The 24,452-nt window shown below is 49.4% G+C and overlaps 2 protein-coding genes across 2 annotated transcripts in view; both read right to left on the minus strand.

Moving 5' to 3' along the window:
- Positions 1–16,904, minus strand: part of TFRC (transferrin receptor) — a 146,369-nt gene extending 129,465 nt beyond the window's left edge. Inside the window, exon 1 of the mRNA XM_042232713.2 lies at positions 16,739–16,904. Within this exon, the coding sequence (XP_042088647.2) occupies positions 16,739–16,904 (166 nt within the window). The remainder of the gene's footprint in view (positions 1–16,738) is intronic.
- Positions 16,905–16,993: 89 nt separating this feature from the next.
- On the minus strand, positions 16,994–19,496 carry ZDHHC19 (zinc finger DHHC-type palmitoyltransferase 19). The gene is made up of 4 exons (XM_060419143.1): positions 19,311–19,496; positions 18,875–18,996; positions 18,189–18,328; positions 16,994–17,381 (listed from the first exon to the last, which is right to left on the minus strand). Exons 1-4 carry the CDS (start codon positions 19,454–19,456, stop codon positions 17,115–17,117), a joined length of 675 nt encoding a protein of 224 aa, XP_060275126.1. The 5' UTR covers positions 19,457–19,496; the 3' UTR covers positions 16,994–17,114.
- Positions 19,497–24,452: the final 4,956 nt, after the last annotated feature.

A 24,452-nucleotide genomic window follows, 5' to 3' on the forward strand; every position in this document is an offset into this window, starting at 1 on the left:
TTGCCTCCTGGGTATGCTGTGATTATTGTGTTTATTGAACGAATGGATGGATTTTTATCTCCACTATCCCAGTCCAAGCCTCAGCCTTTTTATCAACTTCTTCCTGAATGACAGGAATAGGCCTTCAATTGGTCCCTTCCTCTGGATACCCCTTCACCCAGAGCCCTTCCTCCCCGTACTCACTCAGTCCTACCATGGCCTCCACAGAAGGGCCCCCAGGGGCAAGGAGGGCAAACGAGGCTGCTCAGAGAAGCCCCCTAATCCTGCTCCTCTCGATATCAAGGCTGACCTTGGGACACCCTTTGGACTAGTCTTGGAACAGGTCTGGGACCTCCAGACACCCTCTCCCCTGGATCCACCCCCCAGCGCCCCCAGCCGGTGCTCCTCTCGCTCAACAGCTGGGTCTGCCTTTGCTTTTACTCTCCTTTCCCCCTGGTTCTGGGACTCAGAAAGACCTTGAGCCTCTGGTGGGACTTCAGGGGAATAACTCAGTCCTAGACAATTAGGGCTAGGGACTTCCCTGGTGGCCCAGTGGCTACGAATCTGTGCTCCCAGTGCAGGGGGGCAGATCAATCCCAGGTATGATCCCTTGTCGGGGAAGCAGATCCCACGTGCCACAACTAAGAGTTCCCACGTACCGCAGCTAAAGATCCCACATGCTGCAACTAAGACCCAGTACAGCCAAATTAATTTTTTAAAAAGAAAATTAAGGCTAGTTTGATAGGGGAGCCCTTTCATAATGTATACAGGTAACAAATCATCACGTTGTATACTTTTAAAGCCTTACAATTTTACTTGTCAATTATGCCCCAATAAAACATTAAAATAATATTAAGGCCAGAGCCTGGGAAACGGGCAGGACCTGAGGAGACAGAGGCTCAGCCAGGCCCAGCACTGCTGAGGCCAGGGAATGAGTGAGTTCTCCACAGTGGGGCACACCCCAGGCATAGGACCTGGGAGATACTCTGACAGGAGGTGGGAGAGAGTCATGGGCAGAGTACCCCTGACTAGGAGGAGAGTCTGGAGTGTCTGACCCCCCCAGATCAAGGGTAGAGAGAACTCAAGAATGAGTGTGTGGCCAGCAGGGGAAAGGCAGCTAAAGACAGACGGGCGGCGCCTTCTCTCCCTGAGACGGGTGTGCGCCGCCCCCAGGGAGCACCCTGGGGGCCTGGCTGTGACCAGAGGCCCTCTGGCTGAAGCTGGTGCTGAGCAGCTCCCAGTGAGACTGGACGGTGAGCCTGGAAGGGCGTGGACCCTCCACCAAACCCCAGGGCCCAGTGCCCGAGACCCCACTGAGCACAAACAGGGTGGGACGGAACCCAAACAAACTGCTCCTTTAAAGCCGCCTGAAATTCAGGTTTCAGGAATGTTTGATCTGGGGCTTCTCTTTCCTGCAGCAGGATATTTAAACAAAACAAATCTTTAAAGGCTTCAACTCCAAAGCTCAGAGCCCTCTGTGTGCCTACTTCTGGTCTCCGCTTCAGGAACAAACCTCCTTTACTCTTTGGTCTGGATTGTATCCAAGGCAGATGGAGCCCCTGGACCAAGGCGGGGCAGCCCACGTCCCTGCCGAGGGTTCAAACAACCAGACTTTTCGGCCTTCCAGAGGCTTCCTCGCCAGGGGCTCAGCAAGGCTGGCAGTTGGGGGTGCCAGCTAGGAGCAGAAAGGGCCACATCCCTGCCCTAAACCCAAATCTGGCCAGTTCTTCCCTAGGGAAGAAACTTGGTGGGGAAGACAGCGAGCTGAGAAGTCACCCAGGGAACGTGACCCAGGCTCGGTCTGTCTGGGATTGAAAGAGGTGGCCCATCCTCAGTCCTGGCCACTTCCAAATGATCCACACCCAGAGCCTGCAGAACCAGCAGAGGAAGTAGAGACCGAGCGCCGGGGCTCCCCAAGCCCAGGCCTAGCCCTCACAAGGCTCCCTTGACTGTAGCCCCACACCCGCGGGGCTGTGGCGGGTGTGAAGAAGTGAAAGCTCAGAGCGTCTTCCAAGCGCTGGAGGCAGCCGGGCTTCTGCAGATGCTGTAACAGCGGTGACGAGGGGCCAGCGGCTTCCCTGAGGCCTTATCACCAGGCGGCACAGGGCCTGCCTTCCAACCACGCTCTCCTGCCGCCCCATCCTGGCACCCCACTGCCTGGCCAGGCAAAGAGCAGGCGGGAGAGTGTTCTTTCCATGCTGTGTCTGCAGGGGCTGCAGAACAGATACCTAGGGACAACTGGGCAGAAGACTTTCCAGCCCAGATAGCCAAGGGTCCTGCCCAGGGATCGGTACTCCTGTTTGGTGACCTAATGCTCCCCCCTTCCCCTGACTAGGGGACAGAGGAGGTTCAGGCAAAGGACCCTAATGGGTCATCAAAGAAGCCCTGCCTAGGGCCCAGTCTGCCTCAGGGCTTGTACCCAGACCCACGACACTCGTGCCTGGCCACTAAGTCACAGACTCCCAGGAGGGCAGTGCAGGAATAGCCCCAGGGATCCTCCAGAAAGCTCTATCCTTGTAGATAGGGAGAGGGAGGCCCGAGGACTGTCCAGGGTCACACCCATAGAAGTTACTGCAACATCTTCCCCACAAATCATTTTGAGGATTAAATGAGATAATACAAGCCAAGCACTAAGCCTACGGTTAGCATCAAACTGATAGTTATCACTGTCGTCACTTTTGTGAATTTTGCCTGTGGGAGCCAAGTTATTATACCAGACCTCCAGAAGATCAGTGCCCTTCCTGTTTACAGTCCAGGCCTCTGATCCACGGGGAGTGGTGGGAAGCAGGAGACAGGGGCCCAGTCTTGCCTGGCCTCTACTTAGTTCTATCATCCCAGGACAAGCCCTGCTGAGCCTCTCTGAGTGCCAGTGTCTTGGTTTTCTTTTCACTGAGAAATAAGCTGGATATTCAGTGTGGGGATATCCCTCCTAGTGTGGGAATCTCCAATTTCAGCAGCAAAACAGTCCCAGAAGCAGCAGCAGCAGCTGGGGTAGCATGTGCCCGGCTTGGAAGAGGAAGCCCCGGTCAGAGACAAAGGCGCCCTGTGCAGGCCCTGTCTCTGGCCTGGCCCAGAGTTCTAGATGTTTCCATACCCAGGCCCAAGGGCTTCCAAGAATCACATTTGAAAATTATTACTTGAAAGCCATCAGACAGTTTGCTTTCTGTTCCCAGAAACGGTCGTCCAAGAAAGGTGGTGAGGGATGGAGAGAGACAGGCAGAGTCATCGTAGAGAGTGCGCGGAAGACAGTGAAAGGAGGAAGAGGGCAGAGAGAGAGGACAGAGTCGAAAGGTGAGAGGAGGTGAGGCAAAGACAGACACAGACGGACAGACCAGGAGGCTACAGGGAGAGCCAGCGGGAGCGGCAGGCAGCGGCTCTGAGTGAGGCCAGGGGAATAGGGTTCAGAGGACTACAGCCTTGACTTCCTTCAACCCAAGACACCCCTTGGCCTCGAAATAGATGCAACAAGTGCTTTCTTAACAGGAAACCCCTCAGCCTGTGGGAGAGCACAGCCGTTGGGGCGTGGGGGTGGGGGGTGATCTTGCTGTTCCCTTGAACATGCTCAGCCCACACCTCCATTCCCCTTTGGCTGGGGGATACAAACATGCTTTGACTTTCTGTAACACAAGACCACAAACCTCCTCTCCCGACACCCTTCTCTTTTGCTGTCTGGCCACCAGGAAACCCACACCCAACGGCAGCCCCAGTGTTGGTATCCCCAAGGCCCCAGCAGATCATAAAGTCCTAACTCGGGCATCACCTGGGTCCTATTGTGGGGACGATCACTACCCTGATTAAGCACCTCCCACGTGCCAGTGCCAGGTTCAAGCTCTCCATGTGCACTGCATAATAAATCCTCATAAAGGCACAATAGCGGCAATGATTCATCCCATTGTACGGTGGGCCGCCCAGCTTCAGAGCCCATGCCTTAGCCGCTACTCTGAACTGAGATAAAATATAACTGCCTAGGAAGCACAGTGTCATGACAAAGACTAAATAAGCAGCTTTGGCCCCGCCACTTAGCAGCTGTGTGACCTCGGGGAAGTGATTTGTTTGCTGAATCAGTTCTGGTTGCTTCAACTTCATGGTGAGAATAACAACTCCAGAGGGTTGTTGTGAGGATTAAAGGAGATCATGTGAACCAGCTCGCCCAGGTCCTGGCCCAGTGAGGCTCAGCAAAGGCTTGTTTCCCAGGACAGGTCTGGCAAAGCGTCAGCCCAGCCCCTTCCCTCCACTGCGCTCCGCGTGCAGGAGCTGGAGGAGGATGTGGGCATGGCTGGGGCGTCACCTGGGTGCCCAGGAGCCCAGGAGGCTCAGCCAGCAAGGGGCACGCTCTCTGGGAGGTATGAGGACTCTGGCTCCCCAATTCCAGGCTTCCGCCACCTCTTCTGCCCTGTCTCTCCCTGCCCTGCCTCACCCTCAGCCACTGGCAGGGCCCCCTTGGGTGGGGCGGACAGGGCAGGGCGAAGGCAAGGCAGCAGGGTGTCATTATCACTCCAAGCAGAACTGAAGTCAGAGTTAAGCCTGCCTTCTTATCCGGTCCCCAGGCCCTGTGCTGACATGTCCTGCTGTCTCTGCAGGGCTGTCCAAGTCCCTCCTCCTCCAAAGTGGTGCCCGGAGCAGGAACAGGAGGGGCAGCCCATGAAACGGAGAACACGTTTGGACACTGAGTCATCCCATCCTTCTCTCTCTAGTGAAAATGTGTGAAATTGAGCGTGTAGCGGCAGTTGAAGTAACCCCTAAAGCCCTTCCAGCTCTAACGAGTTAGGACTCTGACCGCTGTGAGCTAGCCGTGATGGTCCTCCATATTTACAGACGAGGGCCCCGAGGCCAAGCAGAGGACAGAGGCTCACTCCCATAGCACACTAGTTGGTAGCAGAGCTGAGTGACACCCAGGTCTCCCAACTGCTGGCCCAGGGCTCTTCCCACCCCACACGCCCTGACCTTCTAGAAGGTCATGGAGGAAAGGTGTAAAGATGAAAAGGGGGTGTCTGCTTCCAGGTTCCCCCTCCTTCCTTTTGTTCCAGGAGTGGCCTGGGGACCCCACAGAGTGGCTCCAGACATGTGGGCACCTGATAGCCCCACAGGGTGGGGGTCACTCCTTGGTTCCTGTCCAAGGGGCGGTAGGGACTGCAGGGCTTCTGGGTTGTGTGTGGAGAGCTGGCCCTGTTTTCAGACCTGATAACACCCCTCCCCATATCAGTTGGCCAAAGACTGCGAGGGGTGTGTCTGAGAGTCAAGGGCAGGCTCAGCAGAAATGTGGAGACGGTAGGAAGGAAAGGTGGGCACAGTTCAATGGAAGCCCCCAGCCTGGCAGGAAAGAATTTTTGAGGGTGCCCAAGGCTGGAGGGAGAGAGCGTAAGGGAGTCAGAGAAAGGGGTGAGCCAGCTCCATGAACACCCCCCATCCAGGCCTTGGCCCAGGTTCCTGAATCCTCTTCCTCTCTGATGGAGGCTTGGACCACCCTGAGGACTCCCATTTGGGAGGAGGACTGAGAGCCTCTCCTCACTGCTCAACAGCCTGGGCAGAGCTGTGCTCTCAGAACGCACACAAACAGGCCCCTCACACAGATCTGTGCGTCACGTACACACCTGGAGTCCGGGGCTCAAAGAGTCCTGTCCTCATCCCCACACATGCGACCATGCGCTGTGGGCTTCCCAGACAGGGACGGCTGCTTCAGCTTTACTTGTAAACACGGCCCCTGAGGATTTTTAATGTGGCCGCTGAGGCCTTTTACAACAAGGTTAAAACTGGGCTGCCTTTGCAAAAAAGACACAGATATGTATAACGGACTTTTGGACTCAGAGGGAGAGGGAGAGGGTGGGATGATTTGGGAGAATGGCATTGTAACATGTATACTATCATGTAAGAATCGAATCGCCAGTCTATGTCCAACGCAGGATACAGCATGCTTGGGGCTGGTGCACGGTGATGACCCAGAGAGATGTTATGGGAAGGGAGGTGGGAGGGGGGTTCTTGTTTGGGAACGCATGTACACCCGTGGTGGATCCATGTCAATGTATGGCAAAACCAATACAGTATTGTAAAGTAAAATAAAGTAAAAATAAAAATTAAAAAAAAAAAAAAAACTGGGCTGCCTTTTTGTAAGGTGGTGAGTACCTTGCATCCCTCCCCAGAACCTAAGGTTAATTCTGAAAGCTGAGAAAACAAGAGGGCTTAGGACAGGGGAGACCCTGGGACCAAGGCAAATGGGGTGAGATAGAACTGGAGTCTCTGGGTTGAACGAGGCTGGCCAGGAGCCCAAGAGCTAGAGCCAGAGGGGTGGGTGAGGCTGGGCCTGGGGCGCAGGAAGAGGGAAGGGCAGTCTCAAAGGGGACCCAGCTTAGAGAGAACTGGAGCCAAGTCCTGTATCGTAGGTCACCCACCTCCCCAGGCTGGGCCCCAACACGCAACAAGGCACGCACACACAGGCGCATACCTTCACGGGGCCCTGGGATGCTCAGCCAACCCTTCCCTCGCATCTTCACCACACCCGCCTCACCGGATACACGGGTGGTAGGAAGCAGCGTGGTTAGTGCCCACCCTGAGGGTAACAGAGAACCCTCTTACCCCTTTACCTCCCAAGATGAGGCAGGGGGAGGGCCCACTCCCAATCGGAGGGCCAGCCCAGCCCTCACAGTAGGCTCCAGCGTGCTGGCTGAATCAGGTCCAGCTTGGCGAATTCCCAGGCGACGGGCGCCCCCTGCAGTCAGACAGGGGTGCAACAGGGCAGAGGCTGGGACTTGGGCGGCCACTCCTGCATCTCTCCCCTCATCTTCAGCCTTCTCCGTGGTTGCTATGGTTGCCCCATTTGAAGTATGACAGCAATGTTGAGTGTCTTGCCCAAGGTCGCAGAGCCGGTCAGTGCTGGACCTCGGCTCTTCCCTCCGTGGGGCTTTGTCCCAGCCCTTCAGAGCCCGCCCCCTTCACACTCCCTCGCACAGACAGTGCAGCAGGCAGTTGTAAAAGATAGGCAAAGGGTATTTAATGCGCTTGGGGTCTCAGTACTCCCGCCAGGGGAGTAGGCAAGGGCAGGCGGCAGGGCACAGGGTCTTCCCGAGAGGCTCAAGAGGTGAGGTTCGGGGGCAGGGACTCCCGGCATCTCCCGGGGCGAAAGGGCAAGAAGTAGACGGAGCCTTGTCTGGGAGCCTCCCGCAGCTGGGGCAGCACTGGGCTGGTGTGGAGCTGAACACAGAGGGGGGCGGATGGAGGCTGTCCTCGAGCCCCGCCCCACAGCCCACCCACTGCGGAGCAAGACACTGCCCAGGCCACTGACAGGCAGAGCAAAAGGAGGGGCCAGCAGGGTCCCTGGGGGGCTGTGGGTTACCCACCCCCACTTCTCCCCTAATGCTCCACTTCCACATGATTCATAGACCCGGTTTCACAGTAAAAGATGCCTTTAAATAATGGAATCCCACACCCACCATCCCAGACCCCCACATCCGCCAATGGTAAACCACTGGACTAGTCTCAATTCTCATGAAGAGCTGAGGAAACTGAGGCCCAGAAAGGAGAAGTGACTGGCCCCAGGCCACCCAGCAAGTGAGCGGTGTGGCCGTTTCCTTTGTGAGTCCAGGGACCCCGGGGGTATTCTGGAGGCCTGTGGCTCTACTGCCAACGCTCTTCAGGCCTAAAATCCCCCTCTCTCCAGCTAAGTGTTCCAGCTTCAGGGCCAGCCCAGCACCGGGGGGCTTCTCCCCACACCCACAATCTGCAGGCGCCCTCTCCCAACACACACACATGCACACACACACACACACACACACACACACACACTCACCTCCTGGAGGACTGCAGCCTCACCGCTCCCTGGGGGACCCTTCCCTGGTTTGTAGAGACCCAGAGGTTGAGGCTGGGGGGCAGACCCACGCCCAGGGAAGGCGGGGGGACTGGGCACGGAGGGGCACGTTGGGAAGCGCGGGGTCTGTATGGGCACCCAGTCAGACCCCACCACTCTCTGCAGCCAGACAGCTTCGGCCATATACCTGGGGAGCAACAAGCCAGATGCAGGTGGTCATTGTCTCCTGGCCTGGTCCCTCTCAGTCTGGGGGGCACACAGCCTGGGCCTGGCCCTGCAGGGAACTGGCACCTGTCTCCTCTGGCCTGCAGTGCCCCTTCTAACCCCTCTTCTTGGGGCCAGAACCCACAGAGGGAAGGAAGGGGAGGCTTCAGGGGCTCCCACTAGGCCCTGGAGAAAACTCCCAAAGATAAGGAACAGTGAGCATCAGGGGCCAGGAGCTATGCTAAGGGGCCAGGGGAAACCATCCAGCTTCACCCCACCCCACCAGCCCCAGGGGCCACCACCAGGCCTCTGCTTTGCCAACTCACTTGGGTCCCAGCGGTGCACAAATTGTTAAATACCAGTTGCTGGCACAGCCATGGTCGAAGGGGTTGTACCCCTGCAGGTATCGGCACTGGAGTGGGTGAGGACAGAAAGAAGAGCTCAGATCCAGCAGGACGGGGCAGGCCACCCATACCAGCCCTCCGAGTGCTGGTCAGCTCAGCCCAGCCTGGGGCTGCGGCCAGACTCCAAGGACAAAGGAGCCGGAGGGTCAAGTAAAGTGTCCCACAACCCACTGGTGAGTAGCTCTGGCACCACACCCTCATCTCCTGCCTGCCCAGGGGTCCTCCCCTATCACCTGTAGCCACTTTTGCAGTCTCCTCCCCTTCTGTCTCCCCTGGCCACACACTTCCTTCTGCTGTCTCCTTCCAGATACACTTGGATCTTCCTTTTGCTGTTAAACTGCTCCAAAGACAGTTCCATCCTTGCTCCTTCAACTTCTCTACTTTCCCACGTCTCATTTTTTGCTTTTTTTTTTTTCCCTAAAATTGTGCCTTCACTGAATTTCACTATCTGGAAGGGTGGTTTATAATCCAGACTGCTCCCTTTCACAGATGAGGATACTGAGGCACCAGATGGCTAAGTAACACAGCCAAGATCTCCTTGCTGGTGTGTTGTAGAACTGTGATTTGAATTTATGCAGTCTGGCTCTAGAGCCCTTGTGATATAAGCAAGTGCCAAGCAGAAGTTGGAGATAGAGAGGGAATGAAGTCGAGGTGTGCGAAGAACACCTGAAATGGGTTCTGGTATTGGGAAAGAGGGCTTCCCAGGTGTCACTAGTGGTAAAGAACCTGCCTGCCAATGCAGGAGATGTAAGAGACTCAGGTTTGATCCCTGGGTCACGAAGATCTCGTGGAGGAGAAAATGGCAATCCACTCCAGTATTCTTGCCTGGAGAATCCCACGAACAGAGAAGCCTGGCAGGCTACAGTCCATGGGGTCACACAGAGTCGCACATGACTGAAGTGGCTTAGCACACATGCACATGAGAAAGAGCCCTGTCTGGCAAATCGGGGTGCAGACCACATTTAGGTTTCTTAAGGCTGGAGATATGGATTGAGACAGCCCCATCTGAGCAGTGCAGGGAGGGCAGGCCTATGGCCTGACTTGCGCTGTAAGAACCACAGGATGTGGGAAGGGAGAAGGTTGCCCAGGAGAGGCTGAAATGAGGGACTGAGGCTAGAGAGAGAAGACACGAAGACCACAGGGGGCTGATGAGTAAGGGCTGTGCAGAGGAGTCACACAGGAGCTGAGAACCAAAAATGGGTGGGGTGGGGTGATTAAGTCTTGACTGGAAGGATAGGAAATGGTGGGTAAAGAGGTCGCCTCTGTCCTTTCAGCTGTCTCAGTGTCTCCACCTACTCCCCCTCAGTGATGCAGCCAACTACAGGCTTCCTAAAACAGGCTTTAATAAAAAAGTATTGCCACGTGGAAGGAATCCCATGGTAAGGGATGTTCACTTTACCACTCCGTGTAAACACAGTACTGAAAGTCCAAGGTAATGCAGGAAAAGAAAAAGAAATAAAGCCATACATTGTGGAAAGGAAGAAATGAATCATGATGTGACTTTCTATGTAAAATCAACAAAAAAGCTATTAGAACTAATAAATAAGTCTAGAAAAATTGTCAGACTCAAGACTAATACACAAAAATCCATTGTATTTTCTTATAGTAATAAACAAATGGAGGGATTTCCCTTGGGCTAGTGGCTAAGACTCTGCATTCCCAATGCAGGGGACCCAGGTTCAATTCCTTGTCAGGGAACTAGATCCCACATGCCCAAACTAAGAGTTTGCATGTTGATACTAAGGATCCCATATGCTGCAACTAAGACCCAGTACAGCTTAATTATTTTAATTAAGTGAAAATGAAATTTTAAAAATTATAACACAAAAATGAAACATTTAGAAAAAGGTCTAACACAATGGAGTCAAGATCTATATGCTGAAAATTGACACTAATGAAATAAATCAAAGAAACTCTGAATAAATGGAGAGATGTACCATGTTCATGGATTCAAAAACTCAGTATTATTAAAATGTCAATTTTCAAAACTGATCTATAGGTTTAAACAAAATCCAAATGAAAATCTCAGCAAATGCTCTTATAGAAATTGACAACTTGATTCTAAAATTTATATAAATTTAGGTAAGATAAGTCAAGGTAAATAGAATAACCAACAAAACTTTGTAAAATAATAAAGTAGGAGAACTCACATTGCATGATTTCAAGACAATATAAAGCTGCTAAGCAAGACAGGGTGGTATTGATTTAAAAAAAAAAAGGTCCAGAAATACATCTTCACCTGTACAGTCCATTGTTTTTTGACAGATATTCAAAGGCAACTCAATGGAAGGATAATCTTTTCCAAAAATGGTGCCAAAATAACCTATAAGCAAAAAAAATAAATCTTGACCCCTACCTTGTATCATATACACAATTTAACCACAAATGAATCATAGTCCTAAATATAAAACCTAAAAATAAAATATCTAGAAGAAAATATAAGAGAAAATCTTTATGACTTTGGGTTAGGCAAAGATTTCTTAGTTACATACCAAAAGCACAATCCATAAAAGAAAAAACTGGTAACATAATTCATCAAAACTTAAAACTTCCGATCTTTGGAAGATACTGTTGAGAAAATGAGACAACAAGCCACAGATATGGAGAAAATATTTGCAAAACATATATCTGAATCTTGAATATAGAAATCGTGAAGTGAAAGTCGCCCAGTCAAGTCCAACTCTTTGTGACCCCATGGACTATACAGTCCATGGAATATTGGAGTAGGTAACCATTCCATTCTCCAAGGAATCTTCCCAACCCAGGGATTGAACCCAGGTTTCCCACATTGCAGGCAGATCCTTTACCACCTGACCCATAGAAATCTTAACACTCAATGTTAAGAAGGCAAACCAACTTTTAATGGTCAAATGACTGGAAAAGACTTCTAATCAAAGATAAAATGATGGCAGGACTTCCTTGGTGGTCCAGTGCTAAGACTCTGCGCTCCCAATGCAGAGGGCCCTACCAACATTACACAGACTCATCCCTGGTCAGGGAACTGGATCCCACACGCCACAACCAAGAGTTCGAACGCCGTGCAACTAAAAGATCCCACAAGCCAAAAAGAAGATCAAACGTCTCACAAACTGCAACTAAGACCCGGTGCAGTTACATAAATGAATACTTTCTTAAAAAGATGAACTGATGACAAACAAGAACATGAAAAGATGCTCAAAATCATTAGTCATTAGGAGAATGCAAATTAAGACCACAATGAGACATCACTGTGCATTTCTTAGATCGGCTCAATTTTTCGAAAAATGACAATGCCAAGTGTTAGCGATGCAGAGCAACTGGAATCCCTATACACTGCTCGTGGAAACTGCAGTGGCACAGCCATGTGGGAACACAGTGTGGCAGTTTCTTATAAAGGTAAACATACAGTTACTATATACACAGCAACACCACTCTTAAGTACATATCCCTCCCCCCACAAAATGAAAACTTGTATTCACATGCCTGTCCACCAACATTTAAAACGGCCTCATTTCAGTTCACTTCAGTCGCTCAGTCGTGTCCGACTCTATGTGACTCCATGGACTGCAGCACACCAGGCCTCCCTGTCCTTTTTCAACTCCTGGAGTTTACTCAAACTCATGTCCATTGAGTCAGTGATGCCATCCAACCATTTCATCCTCTGTTGTACCCTTCTCCTCCTACCTTCAATCTTTCCCAGCATCAGGGTCTTTTCCAATGAGTCAGTTCTTTGCATCAGGCGGCCAACGTACTGGAGTTTCAGCTTCAGCATCAGTTTTTCCAATGAATATTCAGGACTGATTTCCTTTAGGATGGACTGGTTGGATCTCTCTGCAGTCCAAGGGACTCTCAAGAGTCTTCTCCAACACCACAGTTCAAAAGCATCACTTCTTTGGCACTCAGCTTCCTTTATAGTCCAACTCTCACATCCATACATGACTGCTGGAAAAACCATAGCTTTGACTAGATGGACTTTTGTTGGCAAAGTAATGTCTCTGCTCTTTAATATACTGTCTAGGTTGGTCATAGTTTTTCTTCCAAGGAGCAAGTGTCTTAATTTCATAGCTGCAGTCATCATCTGCAGTGATTTTGGAGCCGAAGAAAATAAAGGCTCTCACTGTTTCCATTATTTCCCATCTATTTGCCATGAAGTGATGGGACTGGATGCCTTGATCTTAGTTTTCTGAATGTTGAGTTTTAAGCCAACTTTTTCACCCTCCTCTTTCACTTTCATCAAGAGGCTCCTTGGTTCTTCTTCGCTTTCTGCTGTAAAGGTGGTGTCATCTGCATATCTGAGTTTATTGATATTTCTCCCGGCAATCTTAATTCCAGCTTGTGCTTCATCCAGCCCAGTGTTTCTCATGATGTACTCTGCATACAAGTTAAAATAAGCAGGGTGACAGTATACCGCCTTGACATACTCCTTTTCCTATTTGGAACCAGTCTATTGTTCCACATCCAGTTCTAACTGTTGCTTCTTGACCTGCATACAGATTTCTCAGGAGGCAGGTAAGGTGGTCTGGTATTCCCATCTCTTTAAGAATTTTCCATAGTTTGTTGTGATCCACACAGTCAAAGGCCTTGGCATAGTCAATAAAGTAGATGTTTTTCTGGAACTCTTATGCTTTTTCAATGATCCAACAGATGTTGGCTATTTGATCTCTGGTTCCTCTGCCTTTTCTAAATCCAGCTTAATCATTTGGAAGTTCATGGTTCATGTACTGTTGAAGCCTGGTTTGGAGAATTTTGAGCATTACTTTGCTAGCATGTGAGATGAGTGCAATTGTGTGATAGTTTGAACATTCTTTGGCATTGCCTTTCTTTGGGATTGGAATGAAAACTGACCTTTTCTACTCCTGTGGCCACTGCTGAGTTTTCCAAATTTGCTGGCATATTGAGTGCAGCACTTTCACAGCATCATCTTTCAGGATTTGAAATAGTTCAACTGGAATTCTATCACCTCCACTAGCTTTGTTTGTAGTGATGCTTCCTTAGGCCTACTTGACTTTGCATTCCAAGATGTCTGGCTCTAGGTGAGTGATCACACCACCATGGTTATCTGAGTAATGAAGATCTTTTTTGTACAGTTCTTCTGTGTATTCTTGCCACCTCTTCTTAATATCTTCTGCTTCTGTTAGGTCCATACCATTTCTGTCTTTTATTGTGCCTATCTTTGCATGAAATGTTCCCTTGGTAACTCTGATTTTCTTGAAAAGATCTCTAGTTTCCTTGAAGAGATCTCTAGTCTCTCCCATTCTATTGTCTTCCTCTATTTCTTTGCATTGGTCACTGAGGAAGGCTTTCTTATCTCTCCTTGCTATTCTTTGGAACTCTGCATTCAAATAGGTATATCTTTCCTTTTCTCCTTTGCCTTTTCCTTCTCTTCTTTTCTCAGCTATTTGTAAAGCCTTCTCAGACAATCATTTTGCCTTTTTGCATTTCTTTTTCTTGAGGATGGTCTTGATCCCTGCCTCCGGTACAATGTCACGAACCTCCGTCCATTGTTCTTCAGGCACTCTGTCTATCAGATCTAATCCCTTGAATCTATTTGTCACTTCCACCGTCTATTTGTAAGGGATTTTATTTAGGTCATACCTGAACGGTCTAGTGGTTTCTTCAATTTAAGTCTGAATTTGGCAATAAGGAGTTCATCATCTGAGCCACAGTCAACTCCCGGTCTTGTTTTTGCTGACTGTATAGAGCTGTATATTGTCACCCTGCTTATTTAACTGATATGCAGAGTACATCATGAGAAACGCTGGGCTGGATGAAGCACAAGCTAGAATTAAGATTGCCAAGTTTCCACTGCACCAACATTAAATTATCCACCTGACTTCTTTGCCTTTTAAATCTGGTCAATCCCAGACAGATCACTTAAGATTGTCAATAACCTCAGATATGCAGATGATACCACCCTTATGGCAGAAAGTGAAGAAGAACTAAAGAGCCTCTTGATGAAAGTGAAAGAGGAGAGTGAAAAAGTTGGCTTAAAACTCAACATTCAGAAAACTAAGATCATGGCATCTGGTCCCATCACTTCATGGCAAATAGGTGGGGAAACAGTGCAAACAGTGACATACTTTATTTGGGGGGGCTCAAAAATCACTGCAGATGGTGACTGCAGCTATGAAATTAAAAGATGCTTGCTCCTTGGAAGAAAAGTTATGACCAACCTAGATAGCATATTAAAAAGCAGAGACATTATTTTGCCAACAAAGTTCCGTCTAGTCAAAGCTATGGTTTTTCCAGCAGTCATGTATGGATTAGAGCTGGACTATAAAGAAAGCTGAGTGCCAAAGAAGTGATGCTTTTTAACTGTGGTGTTGGAGAAGACTCTTGAGAGTCCCTTGGACTGCAAGGAGATCCAACCAGTCCATCCTAAAGGAAATCAGTCCTGAATATTCATTGGAAAGACTGATGCTGAAGCTGAAACTCCAATACTTTGGCCACCTGATGCAAAGAACTGACTCACTGGAAAAGACCCTGATGCTGGGAAAGACTGAAGGTAGGAGGAGAAGGGTACAACAGAGGGTGAGATGGTTGGATGGCATCACTGACTCAATGGACATGAGTTTGAGTAAACTCCAGGAGTTGGTGATGGACAGAGATGCCTGGTGTGCTGCAGTCCATGGGGTCATAAAGAGTCAGACATGACTGGGCAACTGAACTGAACTGAACTGAATGAGGATAATGGTGACCTCCTTTAAAAGGTCCCATGCATGCACTGCGGCACTGAGTGCCCCCAACCTTGCAGCAGGCCACCGTTGACCCACGCCTCTGCCAGAGGCTCCTGGACACTCACAGGCAAGTCTGGCTCAGTCTCTTGTGGGGTCACTGCTCCTTTCTCCTGGGTCCTGGTCTGCACAAGGTTTTGTCTGTGTCCTCCAAGAGTCTGTTTCCCCAGTCCTGTGTAAGTTCTGGCGACTCTATGCTGGGGTTAATGGAAACCTCCTCCAAGAGGGTTTATGCCATACCCAGGTCTACTGCACCCAGAGCCCCTGCCCTTGCGGCAGGCCACTGCTGACCCGTACCTCGGCAGAAGACACTCAAACACAGTTCTGGCTCAGCCTCTGTGAGGTCTCTGGGTCCTGGTGCACACAAGGTTTGTTTGAGCCCTCCAAGTTTCTCTGGCGAGTATTGGGTTTGATTCTAAAAGTGATTTTGCCCCTCCTACCATCTTGCTGGGGCTTCTCCTTTGCCCTTGGACATGGGTTATCTTTTTTTGGTGGGATCCAACATTCTCCTGTCCTGCCTCATTTATAATCACCAAAATCCAAAAACAATGCAGATATCCTTCAACTGGCAAAAAAAGAGTAAAGAAGCTGTGACACACCTGTTTGATGAGATACTACTGAAGCAAAGAGAGGGAAACTCCTGATACGGGAAACAACCTGGATGAATCTCAAATGGATTACATTGAGTGAATGAAACCAGACTCAGAAGGCCATGATTATATTTATATGAAATTCTGAAAAAGGAGAAACTGTTGGGCTAGAAAACAATTCTGTATTTGCCAGGGGCTGCAAGTTGGGAGAGAAATGGACTACAAAAGTCCATGAGGGAATTTGGGGAGTGAGGGGAGGGTGGATGGAGCTAGTCTAAATCTTGGTTATGGCAGTGATTACAGAACTGTATGTTTGTCAAAACTCATACAACTGTGCACTAAAAAGGGTGAACTTTACTGTGTGTAAAGAAAAAAGTCCTATCAAGGTTTCCAAGTTTCCACTGCACCAAGATTAAATTATCCACCTGACTTCTTTGCCTTGTAAATCTGGTCAGTCCCAGGCAGATCACTTGACTGCTCATGCCACACCTGCGGCGATCAGCAGTGTTCCCTCACCCGCCTACCAGCATTCCACAGACTTTCAGGCTTCCGTGCTTTTTTTGCACTCTTTGCCCCTCACAGCAATGCCTCGCCTTCTGCCGTCCAAACCCGCTAAGTGGCACGTCCTACTCAACACCGCGGTCCTCACTGAACTCTCAGTGCTCTGAGTTTGTGCTACACAATGTCGGGAGGCCCCTCTCTCAGCGCGTTCGCTGGTGTCTGATGAGTTACTCTGATTTCCGTTTCCTTGTCAGCACACTCTCAGGATGCAGCCTCACTCTCCTCCACGCCCATGGCTCAAAATAATGCGCACGGGGCCTAGCCCTCACTAGTGCACCTTCGACGCAAGAAGAGTGACTGCCGAGCTCCGGAAGGAGGTGAGATCTGAGCTTGAATCTGCGTCTGGAAGGGCTCAAGAGGCACCTTCGAGAGAGCTCAGGCCATCAAAGACCAGGGCGAAGGAGAAAGCGGAAGGTGCGGAAGCCCGGAGGGGTAAGGTGACCACCCACAGCCCGATACCATCATGGCGCCCCGCTCGTCCCCACGTACCTTGCCCTCGTAGGACCGCTCCGCCGCGCTCACCGACATGACTTGGATCAGCAGCAACAGGAAGAGGGGCACCAGGAAGCCGGCGGCGGGTACAGCAACCAAGATGCTGCACAGCAGCTAAGGAGCAGCGCCTCCGGGCAGACCTCCTTGGCCCCGGCCCTAGCATAACCCCGCCCACACGTAGCCCCGCCCACCAGCTCCCTGCCCACCCTGCTGCCTAGGGCCCGTGCCACCTCTAGCATTCTCCATCCTTGACTCTGCCAGCTCACCCCTTCACAGTTCCTCCTATCCCCACCCATCTCTCTGACCCTATCTGTCCTCACCTCGTCTCAGATCAGTCCTGTCAGGCGGCTTCACCGTCTAACCCTGCTCACCATTAACTCTGCCCCCCCCGGTGACCCCGCCCCTCTGTTGACAGCTCCTCGCCACCCTCACTGTTTGGTCGTGGGTCCCCACACCCCAGCGGATACGCGATGGCCTTGTCCATGGAGAAGGATAGGTGGGTCGTACGCACCAGGAAGATCAGGCAGGTGACCAGCATGGCACCCGAGTAGAGGCATAAGGACAGGACAAGCAGCATGAAGAAGCGGAAGTTGCGGTGACCGATGCAGTTATTGACCCACTTGCAGTGGTGGTCAAAGTCCTAGGCAAGAGGGAGAAGGCTCAGGCCTTGACCCAATCTCTGATCCAGGCTCCATCGCCCCCAAATCTTATGCACTCCCTCTAAACCACCTGCCCTTGACCTCATGAAGTGGCTCCCATTCCTAGGGAAAATCTAAGTCTCAAAGTCCTTAACCCTGCTGGCATTCCCCTGTTAGAGCACCGCAGGGCTCACAGAGCTACACGTCTTGTCAAGAGGCTTTGGAGACAGGACCTGCCTGGTCTTCTCTGGGACAAATCCTGGTGTAACTTCAGACAGGACATAGAATATCTCTGGGCATCTGTTTCCTCATCCACTGGGTGGGCCTAATAATAACACGATTGCCCAGCCAGTCTCCCAGGGTTGCAAGGACCAGTTAAGACAGCACATTGCTGAACTGTTGCAGACTGTGCACTCAGAACCCAGGAGACCAGGAGACCCTCTGTTCTAGACATTCAGAAGAGGCAGGATGTTCCCCTGGCTGGTCCTGCAGCCTGCCAAGGGCATTTGGACATCCAGTGCCATTGAGCCTGGGAAGAATAGCAGTGTCTGACCAGGCCCAGCATAGATGTGGATGCCCCTCTACAATGTTAGCACCAGTGCAGAAAGGGGCCAGTCTCCCGGAAAAGGTGCAGGCACAGAGGCAGTGACCTGCCTGAGTGATCAAGAGTGGCTGGGAATTACTGCCACCTTTGGTCTTTAACAGTCCCAGAAGTCATTTCACGCCCACCACTGGCCCCCATGTAAGTAGGCTTCCTGGTCCCAGACAGGTGCCGGGAGAGTAGGTGGGCAGGAGATAGGGGCACTTACCTCCACACAGATGTTGCACCAGGGACAGTGGTAGGTCCGGGGCGGGCGGTGGAAGCAGCACTTTTGGCACCACTGCAGGCGGAAGGCCCTGTGGTTCACCCATACCACATGTACCATCAGGGGCCCCTGTTCATTGGATCCTGGCATGGGAAGAGGATTGAGCAGCAGCCCGAGGCCCTTCCATCAGTCTGCTGCAGCAGAAGGGTGGAGGCGGGCAGCCCCACGACATCCCTGGGCTCAGGAAGCGTGGGGACCAGGTGGCAGGGGAATCCTTAGTCCCCACTGAGCAAGCTGGCCAAGCTTAGAGAGGCTGGTAGTCACAGGGAAAGTGGGTTTCCAGCCCAAGGAGTTCTTCGTGAACTCAGGCCTTTGGTACTATGACCGACGCTTTACGGAATTTGTGTGGTAGGGAGGAGGAAGAGAAAAATCAGCGGTTGTGAACAGCTGGCTTCTCTCCCAAGAAACTTCTGCCCTGGCCCTACCCTCCAAGGAAACTGGAAAACCTCCAAGATTCTGTGTTTGTCACACCTCCATGGCTCAAGAAATGAAGTGGCAGATGCGGGGCCTGAGCAAATGAGGACGTGGGGCGAAGGAGCCCTAAGGCCCCAGTGGTGGTGGGGGGAGATGGGAGGAGCACTTTAGGGATCACCCCTGCAGGCAGGCGCCCCAGGGAGCCAATGTCTCACCTTGATGCAAGATGCCCGGGTCTGAGAAGTTGAGTGAAATGAGACTGAAGAAGGTGAGGATAAAGAGGAGGCCTGCGATGATGGGAAAGGCCCATTGCCCATTCTGGGCCAGCCACCTGCAGCTGAAACAAGAGCAGGACTCAGCCCTGAAGCTCCAGTTCACCTAGTCAGCACCCACAGACCATGAACCCTGCTCTAAATATCCAGGCTTGTGACAGATCCATAGAGACTCCACCAGTCACCCTGTATTACCAACCACCTGCAGCTCCCAAATGCACCAAGCCCTCTATACCTCTAATAGCATTCAGTTCCCTTTGCCTAGAACATCCTGCCTTCCTGACCCCTTTTCTGCACTCCCCCTGCCTCCGTACTATCATTATCTGCTTTCCTTTCTGTTGCTCTGTAAGAAACCAGATAGCTTGTGTGGGAGACTTACGGAAATGCGAAGAAGAGGCCACTGAAAATGACCAGCAGCACCACGTTGAAGGCGGCAAATAAGCTTGGGAGGACCCAGGGGAGCGGGGCCTGAGGTGAGGGGTGGGGCTCCTTCATGAGCGGCATGTCATCCTTCAAGAGCGGCATGGCTGGACCTCCTGTGCCCCCAGGGGAGATGAGAGTCAGCAGGCTCCCTTCCCACTGCTGGCTCTGGGAGCCCCATGGCCACAGCAGCCTTAGAAGCCACAGCCCAGTGTGGAAGAAAAGGAGTCCCAGTGTGACATCACAGAGGCTGAGGAGAATGGGGCTAGCGGCTCTCCAGCGCAACTGTCTGCAGCCAGTGAGCATCACTCCTGACAACAAACCACATCCCTGCTTGTGCTGGGGACTGAAGGGTCCTGTCCCTGCAAGGTTGGCTTCAAGACCACGTGAGATTAGAGAAACGTGGGGAGAAGATGGGTGATGCTGCTCACCCTTTCAGGATCAGTGCTCATCAGAGGAAACAGTGTTCATCGTTCTGTCTCCATCTGTTCCTTTTTTGTTATTACAAAATCTCACTTTGGGAGAGGAGGCAGCTAAATCTTCCCTTGTTTCCAGGGTTGGCTTCATGACACAAGTCTGGTCAATGAGACAGAGTAGATGTTGCAGGGTTTCTGGAAAGGCTTTTGCTTTCCTGATTAAAGGGGGGGAAAGACACGGTGCAGTTTTGCCCCTTTCTTCCTGTTTTGAACCTAGATGTGCTGGCTGGGTCCACCTCAACCCATAAGGCAATAAGTCAACACGGGGCACAGACAGAGTGATAGTAATGACATTGAGTCACTGCCCCAAGCCTTGAACTACCTCACTTTGAGCTGCTTATTATGTGAGGAAATGACTGGGTTTTCTGTTACATACAAGTGATACTTGCCATTTGCTTTAGCCACTGAGCATCAGAACCTGCCTGTGTTTGGAGGATTCCCTGAGCTGCAAGTCTTGATGAAGGCAAAGACTGTTTCTCCAGCCCAGCTGGACCTGAAAATGCCAGACAGCCACATTTGAAACTTTTCTTGCAGCTAGCACACAGGCCTGCGGCTTGGGTGCCTCAGATTAGCCTCAGAACCGAGGCTGCTGCTACTGCTAAGTCGTTTCAGTCGTGTCCGACTCTGTGCGACCCCATAGGCAGCAGCCCACCAGGCTCCGCCGTCCCTGGGCTACCACCAACCAACTGAGGAGGCCACTGAGATGAAGTCACTGTCTTTTTAAAATTTAGACCATGACCTCTGTTTAGAACCCTCCAATTGTTCCCAGCCCCCTCAGAGTAAAGTCCAAAGTTCTTGCCAAGGCTTACAAGGCCGTTTCTGGTCTTTCCCCACTGACTCTGACCTCATTTCTCAACACTCAGCCCCTTACTCACTCCACACCAGCCAGGCACTCAGCACTCCTTGCTGTTCCTCAAACACACCTGGTATATTCCAGTCCTGGGTTCTTCACACTAACTCTTCTCTTTCCCTGGAATTCTCTGCCACATATATTCTCAGGGCTTGCTCCCACACTTCATTGTGTTCTTTGCTCCATAACTTGATCTTTTGTATCTCCTTAAATTACTTATGAAATTAAATATTTTATATATCCATAGATCATTTTATTGTAGCTTTGTGAATTGCCTTTGTATACCTTTTTCTTGTTTATATTTCAAATGTGGAGTATTTTTATCTGTTTTTTATTGTGGTAAATATACATATGTTATTATAAACCATCAGTACTATCCACTCCAGAACTTTTTCATCATCCCAGGAGGAAACTCTTTACCATTAAACAATAACTCCTCACTCCACCTCCCCCCAGTTCACGGTAACCACTGTTTTACTGTCTGTCTCTATGAATTCGACTATTTCTCACAAAAGTGGAATCATACATCTGTCCTTTTGACTCTTCCTTATTCCACTTAGCATAAGGTCCTCAAGATTCATCCTTGAGCTTTAGCAGTCCTAGAAGTTGGTATGTTGCAACATGTATTGGAATTTTTTTGCTTTTTAAGACTGAACAATATTTAATTGTATGCATATGCCGCATTTTGTTTATTCATTCATCTGCTGATAGACATTTAGACTGTTTCCACCTTCTGGCCATTGTGGATAATGTTGCTATGAACATGGGTGCACAAATGTTTACTCAAGTTCCTGCTTTTCAGTCTTTTGGGTATATATCCAGAAGTGGAATTTCCGGGTCATACGGTAATTCTATGTTTAGTGTTTTGAGGAACTGCTGTAGTATTTTCTATTACAGCTGCATTGTTTTACATTCCTGCTAACAATGGACAAGGACTCCAATTTCTTCACATCCATGCTAACGCTTTTTGTTTTCTTCTATTTCTGTTTGTCTTTTGTAATATCTATCCTAATAGGTATAAAATGATATCTCACTGTGATTTTGATGGAAGTGTTGGGTTTTTCTTTCAGATTTGCAGGAGCTCTTTTATCTTAAAAAGTCTAGCTGTGTTTATTACAAATATGTTCCCAATTTATTGTCTTTTAATTTTGCCTGCAATGTTTAGTGTAAAGTTTTTGTTGTTTTTATGTAATCAAATCTATGGATCATTTCCTTAGCGTTATCTTACCTTATTTTCCCTTCTTCTACCTGATATTTATATTTCTTGTTTTCTTTTTCATTTAACTCTTAAGCCCATCTGAAAGTAATGTCAGGGTAAGATTCTAGGTGAAGGTCTAATCGTGTTTTTTCCCCGCATCATTATAATCAATTGTTCCAGCATCATTTATGGAATAAATGTTCCTTTCCCTCTATGACAGATACTAAGTTCTTCATACATACTAAGATGTGCAGGTAACTCTGTGAGGTGCCTCCCAGAACCCTCTCAGGAATGAAGAGCTTACTCCCCCAACACTAGAAAACTTCCTCAGCTTCGGAGATTGCCTCCCCTAAAGAAAATTGTCTCACCCAGGGTCCCACCTCTTTTCAGGGACAGCTTGCATCCACGGAGTGGTCCAACATGAGGATATAAAGGTCCAGATGCTTTTCCAGTGGAAGACAATTCTGAGGAGCCATCCTAGCCCCCGTGTGACCTTGGAGGAGGCTGAGGCCCTTACCGCAGATCAGCATCTCCCTCTGCTCAGCCTTGCTTCCTTCCTTTCCTTCTTTCCCTCTCCTTTCACAGGTGTTGGTCCCCAAATCACTCCCTGATAAACACTCTATGTCTAATCTTTAGAGTTTGTGGACTTTTTGTTTCATTGATTTACTGAATTCAGCACCATGTATTTTGATGTTTGTAGTTTTAGGATCCGGGAGACTTTTTGCATTCTTAGTTGTCATCATTTGACTCTCTAAACTTATAAGTTGTATAGTAAATGAAAACATCAGAACACAGAAATATTCACTAATGAATGAGAAATGAGGCCCCACTCAAACATCACCTATCATTTAATACTAGCATCTTCCTTTTCCATCTCAGTTGTAACACAAAACAATGCCAAGTTCAAGTACAATGATAACTTATTGCAAAGTGACATTTAAAATCTTGCAAAAGAAGAATTTTATGACGTTGATTGAAGTTATATTAGAATACAACTTTTAAATTTTTAATTAAATTTATTTCATTGCGGTAACATTGGTTTTAACATTATATAGGTTTCATGCGTAGGACATTGTATTTCCACTTCTGTATACACTACAACAGGTTTCCCAGGTGGCTCAGTGGTAAAGAATCCACCTGCCAATACAGGAGACATGAGTTCAATCCCTGGGTCGGGAAGATTCCCTGGAGAAGGAAATGGCAACCCACTCCAGTATTTTTGCCTGGGAAATGCCATGGACAGAGGAGCCTGGTAGGCTGAAGTCCATGGGGTCACTAAGAGTTGGCATGACTGAGCAACTTCACTCTCACTTTTCCCTTTCATGCATTTTAGAAGGCAATGGCACCCCACTCCAGTATTCTTGCCTGAAGAATCCCAGAGACAGAGGAGCCTAGTGGGGTCGCACAGAGTAGGACACAACTGAAGCGACTTAGCAGCAGCAGCAGCATACTCCAATAAAAATATACTAATTTTAAAAAGAAAAAGCATTTGGCAAAATCCATCCATGGTTCCTTGACAGACTAGGAATAGAAGGGAACTTCGTCAGTCGGAGGAAGGACATTGTTGAAAAACCCACAGCTAGTGTCATAATCCCACTCCAGTATTCTTGCCTGGAGAATCCCCATGGACAGAGGAGCCTGGTGGGCTACATTCCATGGGGTCGCAAAGAGTTGGACACGACTGAGAGACTAAGCACAGCATCATAATAGTGAAAGACTGAAAACTTTTCTCTGTCAGATTAGGAAGAAGACAAGCACACCTGCTTTTGCCACTTCTGTTTAACCCTGTACTGGAAGTTCTATAGAGCTATTAGGCGAGAAAAAGAAAGAAAAGCATCTACGTCAGAAAAAAAGAAGTAAAACTATCTCCATTTGCAGATGACACAATATTGCATATGGAAATCCCTGAAGAACACATACACATACACACACACATTTAATTAGCGCTAATAAAAGTGTTTAGTAAAGGAGCAGCAATTTTCATAATAGCCAAATATGGAAACAAACCAAATGTCCATTAGCTCATGAATAAATGCCGTTACCTGATTTTTTAAATCTGGTATATATCCATACAATGGAATATTGCTGCTACTGCTAAGTTGATTCAGTCGTGTCCGACTCTGTGCGACCCCAGAGACGGCAGCCCACCAGGCTCCCCCATCCCTGGGATTCTCCAGGCAAGAATACTGGAGTGGGTTGCCATTTCCTTCTCCAATGCATGAAAGGAAAAGTGAAAGTGAAGTCGCTCAGTCGAATCGACTCTTAGCGACCCCATGGACTGCAGCCTACCAGGCTCCTCCGCCCATGGGATTTTCCAGGGGAGAGTACTGGAGTGGGGTGCCATTGCCTTCTTCAACAATGGAATATTATTCAGCCATTAAAAGGAGTGAGCACTGATACGTGCTACAAGATGGATAAACCATGAAAACATTATGTTAGATGAAAGAATTCAAATACAGAAAGCCACATATTGCATGATTTTATTTAGATGAAATGTCCAGAACTGGCAAATTCATAGAAAGTAGACTAATGGTTGCCAAGGGGTGAGAGAAAAGAATAATTGAGAAGCATGAGGTT

The sequence above is a fragment of the Ovis aries genome, chromosome 1 (assembly GCF_016772045.2).
Source record: "Ovis aries strain OAR_USU_Benz2616 breed Rambouillet chromosome 1, ARS-UI_Ramb_v3.0, whole genome shotgun sequence".
Taxonomy (NCBI): Eukaryota; Metazoa; Chordata; class Mammalia; order Artiodactyla; family Bovidae; genus Ovis; species Ovis aries.

Coding starts and splice junctions, on each gene's coding strand:
- ZDHHC19 (XM_060419143.1), bottom strand. CDS start 19,456: ATGCCGCTCTTGAAGGATGACATGCCGCTCATGAAGGAGCCCCACCCC. Junction 18,997..19,310: donor GGCCTCTTCTTCGCATTTCC/GTAAGTCTCCCA, acceptor CTCTTGTTTCAG/CTGCAGGTGGCTGGCCCAGA. Junction 17,382..18,188: donor GGTGCAACATCTGTGTGGAG/GTAAGTGCCCCT, acceptor CCTCTTGCCTAG/GACTTTGACCACCACTGCAA.